The sequence below is a fragment of the Malaclemys terrapin genome, chromosome 8, assembly GCF_027887155.1.
Source record: "Malaclemys terrapin pileata isolate rMalTer1 chromosome 8, rMalTer1.hap1, whole genome shotgun sequence".
Classification (NCBI taxonomy): Eukaryota; Metazoa; Chordata; order Testudines; family Emydidae; genus Malaclemys; species Malaclemys terrapin.
The window spans coordinates 1,023,302-1,033,517 of NC_071512.1; the positions used below are offsets into that span (position 1 = coordinate 1,023,302).

Below are 10,216 nucleotides of genomic sequence, written 5' to 3' on the forward strand. Positions count from 1 at the left end.
TGTGTCCGGTACAGCCGGGTGACGGGCAGGTCAGGCTGTGTCCGGTACAGCCGGGTGACTCCGGGTGACGGGCAGGTCGGGCTGTGTCCGGTACAGCCGGGTGACTCCGGGTGACGGGCAGGTCGGGCTGTGTCCGGTACAGCCGGGTGACGGGCAGGTCGGGCTGTGTCCGGTACAGCCGGGTGACTCTGGGTGACGGGCAGGTCGGGCTGTGTCCGGTACAGCCGGGTGACTCTGGGTGACGGGCAGGTCGGGCTGTGTCCGGTACAGCCGGGTGACTCCGGGTGACGGGCAGGTCGGGCTGTGTCCGGTACAGCCGGGTGACGGGCAGGTCAGGCTGTGTCCGGTACAGCCGGGTGACTCCACGGGATGGGCAGGTCGGGCTGTGTCCGGTACAGCCGGGTGACTCCGGGTGACGGGCAGGTCGGGCTGTGTCCGGTACAGCCGGGTGACTCTGGGTGACGGGCAGGTCGGGCTGTGTCCGGTACAGCCGGGTGACTCTGGGTGACGGGCAGGTCGGGCTGTGTCCGGTACAGCCGGGTGACTCTGGGTGACGGGCAGGTCGGGCTGTGTCCGGTACAGCTGGGTGACTCCGGGTGACGGGCAGGTCGGGCTGTGTCCGGTACAGCCGGGTGACTCCGGGTGACGGGCAGGTCGGGCTGTGTCCGGTACAGCCGGGTGACTCCATGGGATGGGCAGGTCGGGCTGTGTCCGGTACAGCCGGGTGACTCCGGGTGACGGGCAGGTCGGGCTGTGTCCGGTACAGCCGGGTGACTCCGGGTGACGGGCAGGTCGGGCTGTGTCCGGTACAGCCGGGTGACTCTGGGTGACGGGCAGGTCGGGCTGTGTCCGGTACAGCCGGGTGACTCTGGGTGACGGGCAGGTCGGGCTGTGTCCGGTACAGCCGGGTGACTCTGGGTGACGGGCAGGTCGGGCTGTGTCCGGTACAGCCGGGTGACGGGCAGGTCGGGCTGTGTCCGGTACAGCCGGGTGACTCACAACATTTTTACTTCCATTTTCTCCGTTATTCATTGTACGAGCCAGGATGTAACTGTGCTGGATTCCACACAATGCAGCAACGCAGAGGGATGGAACCAGGTCCTTAACTACAGTATGAATCCCCTGGTTCATGCATGTGCAGCTCCTGGCGCAAGGAGTGGGTGTATAAGTGCTGAGTGTCACACCAGGCAGTCGTTATACCACACCCAGCGGGTGCTAGGTCCTGGGCAGACAAATCAAATATGCAGCCCCTGCCCCCGATGACTGAACGTCCAGAGACAGACCCAAGTGGACACAAAGCCAGGAGGGGGAGGGGGAGGAGGAGGGAGGTTCTGGCGGGCGCCGGCGGGCGAGGCACATGGCACCCTGCTTCGGGCTTGTGTTGATGGCTCCAAACTCGTAAAGCCGGCGTCTCCGTGAGGCTGGGCACGAGCCGACACCGCTGATCAGCATCTAAGTGCCTGGGAAACTCCTCCACTGGGCCAACCGGGTCACACTGGCTCATCCTTACGGAGGTGCTGGGTGATAATAATCAAATCCACGTCAAACCCTGGAGAGACATTTACACGCACAGGCCAAGGGCAGGACCCAGCAGCCTCAGCGACATGCCTCTAGCACCCAGGGCACCGTGCGGCCCGGCCCCCTCCCGAGCTCTCGTGTGCCCCAGCTCAGGCCGGCTCCCGGCTGCAGGCCCAGGCCGCGAGCGCACGGCGAGCGGGGGCGGCAGTGCCCTGCCGAGGGTCCCGCCTGCCAGCCTGGCTGCCGTGGAATTCTCCGGGTGCCACCTCAGCGTGTGCATGGCAGAGGCAGGTCGGTGGCTAATTGCTGGTGTAATTAGCTGAGCCATTATCGCTGCCAATGCCATAAAGCGGCTGTGACCCTCATTAGGAGCCCATTAGAGACTCTCATAAACTCTGGAGCAGGGAGCCTGGGGTTTAAACAGCCCTAATCCCACCAATAAACACGTCTGCTGAGACTTCCTGTCAGAGCCCCCAGGGCTGGGGCGTGGGGCAGGGCAGTGAATCAGGGGCCCTCGCTCAGCCCCCCTGGACACGCCACTGCCCCACTGCCTCTCTAGCCTGCCCTGCAGTGCTGGGGCCTTGGCGTGAGCCCCGCCTGCTCTAACCTGTCGGGGAGAAACCTGCCTACGGATCCCCCTGGTGTAGACAGGCCGCAGGGCCCCTCCCTGCGCCCTCACCCGCCCCCTCCCAGCCTGTGAGAGGACTGTGCAGCCCAGACACTGGCGGGGGGGGGGGGAGTTTTGTTGCTGATCCTTGGAGCTTTCTTTGCTCTTCTGGGTATTTTCTCTCTTGGGGCTGCTGCAGCAGGGCTGGGGAGGTGAGGATGGCGCGGGGGCTCTCGGCACCCCCCACATACAGGCTGGAGAACAGCCGAGTTCTGCTGCCCTGGGAGCACCCTGCCCCCCACCTCGCAGGACTCAGCGGGACCCAGCTAGGGGGCGGGAGGCCCTTGTTCAACGTTACAGGGCCCTGCGCTTGGGCCCGCTTGTGTCTGTGCAAACGAGGCCAGGCCCTGCCAGACACGACACCAAGATCCCGAGACCGCGACTTTGTCAGGGGCTTCCCCACGGCCCCTAGACTCCCGGTGCCCAAGGCCAGCAGAGCCTGTGACTAGTCTGCTGTGCTGCAGAGCACAGGCCACGGGCCGACCCCGCTATCGCCCCCGTGGGCCCTAGAGCCACCACTCACGCCTGGGCCAGGGGCTGGTTCTGCCGGGCTGCAGCACGTCATGTGACAGGGATCATGTCAGTCAACTCCTACCGGCTTCATCCAGGGGAGCAGGGGCAGGGGTGCTGCCATTAGTCCCCATCCTACAGCCTCCCTCCCCCCCCCCCCCTGCAGCAGGGGCCCTGAGCGGGCTGGGGGCGGGTCCATGTGTAACTGCTCCCTGCAAGCGCTGAGCCCAGCGCCGGGCACCCCAGCCAGCCGCACGTGGGAGAGGCAACCGAGGCAGAAAGCAACGCCCCCACCCACACCCCGCGCTCCCAGGCGCTGCAGGAGGCCCAAGGAGGGAGGTGCAGGCAGGGTGCCACGGGGAGCCGGGCTGGGCTGGGCACACAGGATGGGTGCCCATGCTGGCAGCAGGTCCTGGAGCTACAACCTGGCTCCATGTACCCCACAGGAAGGGGCAGGTGCCCCCAGCTGGGACGAGACGTGGTGCCTTGTGCCAGGGCTGACCCGAGCCCAGAGGCAGAGTTGGCAACATCTCAGAGGTGCTGGGGCAGCCCCCCCAACTCCAGTCTGCAGGGGAGGGGGGTCGGCCAGGGCGTGCTGAACCTGGCACACGCGGGGACCTAGGTGTGACATTATTGACATAATCTGGGACCATATAGAACATGGTTGCAACCAAAGTCATGTAGTGGCACCAAATCTTGTATAAAGGGGGTCAAATTAGGTGCCTAAGACAAGGTTATGTTTGCTGATTATGATGATGCTATCTGTGTGCATGGATCATTTTTGTATTTAAAGTTATAAGTATTGGCTCTAGACTGTCTGTATTTCAAACTTATGCTGTGCTGCTGGGAGACACCCTAGACAAGTTGGTGTTAGCTCTGCCTAACCTGCTGGATGGCCCATTAAGGACCATCAGCTATACAATGGACCCATTGAGAGAAGGCAGATACACCTTGTAACTCAGCAAAGTATGCAGGGACTTGCCCATGTGACTCCAGACTCCATTTTGCTGTAATTTTCCCCAGTAAGGACAAAGAGGTGTTCTTACACCTGGAAAAGACTATAAAAGGCTGATGCCTCGACTCCATCTTGTCTTCAATTCTGCTTCGTACCTCTGGAGGGACTTTGCTACAAGCTGAAGCTCTGAACAAAGGACTGAATGACCCATCCCAGCTGGGGATGTTCCAGAGACTTGATTTGAACCTGCAGTTTATTCTATCACTGCTGCAAGCCTGAACCAAGAACTTTGCCATTACTGTATGGAATTGATTCCATTTAACCAATTCTAACTCTCATCTCTTTTTCCTTTTATGAATAAACCTTTAGATTTTAGATTCTGAAGGATTGGCAACAGCGTGATTTGTGGGTAAGATCTGATTTGTATATTGACCTGGGTCTGGGGCTTGGTCCTTTGGGATCGGGAGAACCTTTTTTCTTTACTGGGGTATTGGTTTTCATAACCAGTCATCCCCATAACGAGTGGCACTGGTGGGGATACTGGGAAACTGGAGTGTCTGAGGGAATTGCTTGTGTGACTTGTGGTTAGCCAGTGGGGTGAGACCGGAATCCTCTTAGTCTGGCTGGTTTGGTTTGCCTTAGAGGTGGAAAAACCCCGGCCTTGGGCTGTAACTGCCCTGCTTTAAGTGATTTGTCCTGAATTGGCACTCTCAGTTGGGTCCTGCCAGAACCACATCGTTACACTAGGACTTGGCACCCGCGGGCACCTGCCCAAACCCCCCCTTCCACAGGCACCCACCCAACCCCTGTCCCAGGGGCACCCACCCAACCCCCCCTTCCATGGGCACCTGCCCAAACCCCACCCTACGGGCACCCGCCCAACCCCCCCTTCCATGGGCACCTGCCCAAACCCCACCCTACGGGCACCCGCCCAACCCCCCTTCCACAGGCACCTGCCCAAATCCTGCCCCATGGGTGCCACACAAGGTCCCCCCTGCTCCTATGCATGTGCCCCCAGGAGCAGCCCGTCCAGCAGCACTGCCCTGCTGAGCTGGCCTGGGCGCAGGGCAGAGCACGTGGCCATGCCACGGGGAGGGTGACCCGGCCGGGCACAGCTCAGCGCCTGCAGTCCGGGTACCGCTGTGGCCGGGCTGGCCTCAGTGGTGCACATGGCCTGGCTCCATTGCACTGCCAGTTCGCTCCCAGCCAGGGATAGGGCCGCACTGGAGCAGTGCATGCTGGGACTTGCAGCTGCACCTGCCGAGCCCCCGGCCGCCCAGCGCTGCTGCAGGACTCTCCCCGGGGCTGGACGGGGGGCTGCTCCTGGGGGCAGTTCACAGCCCCTCCCCTCAGGTGGGGAGATGTAACTGCCTGTCCTGCGCCCTGCGGGGTGGCCCAGCCTGGCCTAGGGAGCTGCAGCAGCCCTCTCCCCCCCCCCCCCCCCCCCGCAAGCCTGGATCCAATTGGCGCTAGGGTGACACCCCCCCCCCCCCAATTACAACCAGATTTGAATGGTGTGTTTGGAGCTGGAGCCAGCCTCCCCCTCCCTGGAGCCACGGCCGGAGCTCTGCACACACACAGCTCGCTGCTGCTCCCCGGCGCCAGCCCGCGGGTTCCCCTGGCCCTGCTCCCGCTCTGCAGAGCAGCTGCCCCGGCCAGATGCATGGGCCGTGCTGCCCCAGCCGCCCTCCCAGGACCCCTGGAGCCAGCTATGGAATGGGGCCGGGGAGAGCTGTGGGGCTGCCTCCTGGGTGTGGGGATGGGCTCACGGGCAGGGGACACAGGGGTCCCAGCCCCAGGTGCTCTGAGGAAGGTGTAGGACCCCGCAGGGCAGGTGGGGCGACCCGCCCCTCACACTGGTCCCTACTAGCCAGAGGCCAGGTGAGCCCCGATGAGCTGGGCCCAGAACGAAGGGGGAGGCGCCTTTGCCCCCCCCAGCCAGGGCAGAGCTGAGTGTGGGGAACGCAGCCCTGCCCAGCCCTTAGGCCAGCCCCAGGCAGCTGGGGGAGATCTCAGGGCAGCCAGGAAACAGGCCGTGGGCAGTGCCAGCCCACACCTGCAGGGGCAGAGCTGGGGCACCGCATCTCCACCCCCCATGTGGGAAAGCTCCTCCCCCCCCTGCTTGGGGCTGGGGTGGGGCCTGGACAGCAGAGCAGGCGCCTCCTGCCTTGCCTGGGGGGCCCTGAGCTGTGACCCCCCCTTGCTATGCCTGAGCCCCCAGCCCCACATGCTGCCCCAGGGACTAGGAGACTCACCACTGGCCGGTGCCCCACACCAGTCAGATCAACAAGGACTGGGACCCTCCCCCCCAGGAGGGGCAGGTACGGTGTGTACCCGAGAGACAAGGCGCGTGAGGTTAAAGCTTCTATTGGGGGGAGCCCAGCGGTGACCGTCCAGAGCTCTCTGCAGGCTGGACGGGGCACCCCGTGGCTGGTGGAACAGGAGTTACTGCGTGTGCAAGGGACCGTTGGAGGCAGCGTGGTCCGTGTGCATGTGGACGTGGCTGGTGGTGTCGCTGTGCGAGTGTGTATGTGCAGCTGGGCATGTGCAGGCATGTACGATGCGTGTCTCCGAATGCACAGGACAGGGCGGTGTGTCTCCGTGTGCGCAGCTACATGCGCATGTCCGTGTGTCTGTCACGCCGCCATGTGTCTGTGCGTGCCCAGGGAGGGGCACAGGGGCCAAGGCTGCGCCCAGCCCAGGGGGTTTCTCCAGGATTTGCTCCACCGGCCCCCCGACACCCCCCCCAGCCGTACCTCGTCCCTGCTCCTCTGTGCGAAAGCCCCAGGTTTGTGCTGCGGTAGCACCGAGCTGCCTGGTGCCAACAATATTTCTCTTGGGCGGCAGCCGCGGCCGCGGGGAACACAGCAGCCCTTGTGCTGGCCTGGGCCGTGAGCTGCGGCCGCTTCCCCTCTGCCACTCCCAGCCCGCTTAGACCCGTGGGCGGCCGAGCCGGCTCCGGGGCCCCTTCCTTCGGAAAGTTTCTCTTGGCCTCTCCTGACTCCTTGTCTGGGACACCAGCACCCCTTGCCCCAGAGCCCCCAGGCCTGACCTGAGCCATCCAGAGCACCCCTGCCCACACCATGGCCCAGGGGTGCCCAGAACAGGCCTGGTCCCCACAGCCCCAAACGCCGAGTCAGTGAGGGAACCGTCCTGGGGGGGGGTGGCCAGTGCCGAGAGAACCAGCCCAGCCCAGTCCAAAGGCTCCCAGCTCCCTCCAGGTATTTGGCCTTGAGAAGCGTCAGCTTTATGGCCTTTGGCCGCTTCCCACAATCCCTGTTACCCGCAGGAGGGTCCTGCTGGGAGTGGACGGAGCCGAGACCCCAGCCCGCAGCGCGTGGGTTGGGGCCCTGAGGAGCTGCAGACAGCTTAGGGGAGAGGCAGAAGGCTGGCGCCCGGCCCCAGTGCCATCCCCGGGAGCCAGGGGTCCCCGCTGGGAATTCCCTTCTGCCCCCTCCCTGCCTGGCCTGTTGGATCGGAGCCAGGGGCCTCCGCTGTGGCGGGCAGGTGGGGGCACCGGCGCCTGGGGGCTCCCCGCGGGGACGAGCTCCCAGCAACACAGGCTGTGGCCGGTGAATGGCGACTACAGAGCATTAGTCATGAAGCCAGGGCTCGTGCCAGTTCCTCTGCCTCTCCCGGGGGGGGTCACTGTCCCCTCACCCCCCATCCAGGCCCCGCTCCCCCAGGGACTGTTATCAATCGGTAGCTACAATAACTGATTCCCTGTTAAGGTTTAACCAGGCGCCATCCCAGCAAACATTAACCCAGGGGCTGGGGTGGCAGGCGACTCAGGGGAACTCCAGGTGGGGCTCGGCCCCTCTCCTGTGCCCAGAGCCAGGCACCTGCACTTAGCAGCTCCCGGCCCTGCTGGCTGGGGAAGCCTGGCCCCGGCTCACTTCACGGAGAGGCTCCTGGCCCTGGGAATTTCCAGGCTTTCGGGAAGGGATTGGGTCCCCCAGTACGGGGGGTGCACAGAGCTCGCGTCCGCTTGGCCCTCACCCCCCATCCGGCACGGCTGCTCCTCACCAACAGGCACCAGAGCCCCAGTCCCTGGGCACTCCCTTGAGTGGGGCCTTCACCCCAGAGCCGCCGGCTGTGTGGGAGGGGCAGAGCCAGAAACTGCCCTACGCAGGGCCGGCGCTTCCATTTAGGTGACCTAGCCCAGCCCTGGGATCCACCCCACAGCCCTGCCGGTGCCCCTCACTCCCGACCCGCAGCCCCTGCTACCCCAGCCCTGGGCTCCACCCCACAGCCCTGCCAGTGCCCCTCACTCCCGACTCGCAGCCCCTGCTAGCCCAGCCCTGGGCTCCACCCCACAGCCCTGCCGGTGCCCCTCACTCCCGACCCGCAGCCCCTGCTAGCCCAGCCCTGGGCTCCCCACAGCCCTGCCGATGCCCCTCACTCCCGACTTGCAGCCCCTGCTACCCCTGCCCTGGGCTCCCCACAGCTCTGCCGATGCCCCTCACTCCTGACCCGCAGCCCCTGCTAGCCCAGCCCTGGGCTCCCCGCACAGCCCTGCCGATGCCCCTCACTCCCGACCTGCACCCCCTCCTAGCCCTGCCCTGCCCCCCCCCAGCTCTGTCGGTGCTCCTCACTCCCGACTCGCAGCCCCTGCTACCCCAGCCCTGGGCTCCCCCCACATCCAAAGAGAAATGGTGCCAGCACTGCCCCACCCCAATTTCAGGATCCCTGAGCCCTGAGCATTTTGGGGGGAAGGGCACTCCACAATCCCTCACTTCTTCTATTCAGAGGCACTCAGCAAAACCTACGCTTCACACCCCACGCCAGGGACCTCATAGATTTAGCTCCTGGGGCAGCAGCACGAGGGATGTCTCCAGTGCCAGTCACAGCCAGAGCGTCCCCCGCCCCCAACCCCCTGCCTTACAGAGGAGCCCACGACCAATGGAGAAGCAGGCTGAGGTGAGAACAGAGGGGGTGGCTGGGGGCCTGAGCCCCCCCAACCCCTCAACACCCCATAGCCCAGCCTGGATCACCCACCAGGGGCAGCTTCAGACAGCAACACCTCAGCTAGCAGGGATGAGCTCAGGGACCCAGGTCTCCATGGGAGGAGGGGGTGGCGTATCTGTGTCCTGCCCCCCCAGCACAGAAAAGGCCCCCACCTGCAAGGCCTGGGGCAGCCACCTCCCATAGGAACCCCAAACAGTGCCAGTGCCCCAAGTAGGGTGACTAGATGTCCTGATTTTATAGGGACAGTCCCGATTTTGGGGTCTTTTTCTAATATAGGCTCCTATTACCCCCCACCTCCGTCCTGATTTTTCACATTTGCTGACTGGTCACCCTAGCCCCAGGCTCACCCCGCAGGACTCCCCGCCTGTTGCCATGCCTGGGGGGGCCCAAGGCCCTGCTCACCTGTGCCTGCAAGAGCGGAGTTCAGAGGAGTCGCCGCCCGCCCAGGGACTGCTCCCACCCTGTGAGCTAACACAGCTGGGCTACTCCAGTCCCAGCCAGGGCTGGTAGGATGGGCCCTGCAGCTCGGGGACACTGCGGGGAGCTGCGGGTGCCCGTCTCTGCCTGGGACGCAGCAGCTCCAGGCCAGTAACAAACCCCACCCAGGCCAGAGCCTCAAGGAGGGGGACCGGCTTGTGTTTGCCCCAGGGCTGAACCCAGAGGACTAAGTTCCCTGCCCCGTTGTGCCCCCTGCCCCCAGGAACGGGTTTTTCAGCCCGTCTGCCTGCTGAGCTGGGGGGAGATTCAAGCCAGCGAGTGGTGACCTCTGGAGGGGGGAGCTGGAGAAAGGCCAGTGGCCTGGGTGACACTGCCAGGGAGCCAGGCTGGGGGGGCAGCAGGTGCCTTTACTGCAAAGGGGGCACGAGGCGCTCGGGGGACAGGGATTTGATGGACTCTGGCTGCCCTCCTGTGGGCAGAGGAGGTAGAGCCCTGTCCTGATTGAACACCCAGCTCCAGGAGCCAAGCCAGGCGCTGGCCCCCACAGCCCAGGCAGAGTGTGGGCAGCAGTGTCTGCTCCTGGCCTGCAGCCTGTGCTGTCCCATGAGATTCCTTTGCCTGGCAGATCCCAGGGCCAGAACTGCCCAGCTCTTAGCACACACCCAGCAGCTGTGACCTGGTCCAGCTCACACACGCACAGATTAGCTCCAGGGCTTCTGTGCACAGCTGTGGCAGCAGGCCCCCGGCGTAGCACTGCTCTCTGCCGAACACGGCGCAGTCACGCACAGCACCAACTCCAGCACTCGGCGGGAGAATCGAACATCCAGGAGATGCACCAGCTCGCTGCTAGGCTGGGCCCTGCCAGATCCACCCCCTTCCCCGGCCACACTGCACTGGCCCTGGAGGACGCGGGGGGGGGGGGGGAGGGAGGGCAAGGACCACGCAGAGCAGAGGTAAATGTGGCTGCCTGGCTTTGGCAGGGGAAGATAGCGAGTCCAGTTAGCCCCTACCCACTCCTTGACCCAAAGTCCCAGCGGCTGAGGGCCATGGCTTGGGGGAGTTACCAAGAGCAGGCCCTGGGCTCCAGGACTGACGCTCACGGTGTGAAAGCGAGTTGAAATGTGGACAGTTGCAGAGGGTGGTGCCGGCAGACCAGCCGC

The 10,216-nt window shown here is 64.5% G+C and overlaps 1 protein-coding gene across 1 annotated transcript; it reads right to left on the minus strand.

Annotated features, from left to right (window-relative positions):
• Window positions 1-961: 961 nt before the first annotated feature.
• LOC128842174 (uncharacterized) lies at window positions 962-7,600 on the minus strand. The gene is made up of 2 exons (XM_054037960.1): window positions 6,407-7,600; window positions 962-1,517 (listed from the first exon to the last, which is right to left on the minus strand). Exons 1-2 carry the CDS (start codon window positions 6,733-6,735, stop codon window positions 1,103-1,105), a joined length of 744 nt encoding a protein of 247 aa, XP_053893935.1. The 5' UTR covers window positions 6,736-7,600; the 3' UTR covers window positions 962-1,102.
• Window positions 7,601-10,216: the final 2,616 nt, after the last annotated feature.

Excerpts from the sequence above, each read along its gene's own strand:
- LOC128842174 (XM_054037960.1), bottom strand. The coding sequence starts at position 6,735 with ATGGTGTGGGCAGGGGTGCTCTGGATGGCTCAGGTCAGGCCTGGGGGC. Across the intron at positions 1,518-6,406 it reads CACAGAGGAGCAGGGACGAG|CACCTCCGTAAGGATGAGCC; the intron begins GTACGGCTGGGG and ends ATTATCACCCAG.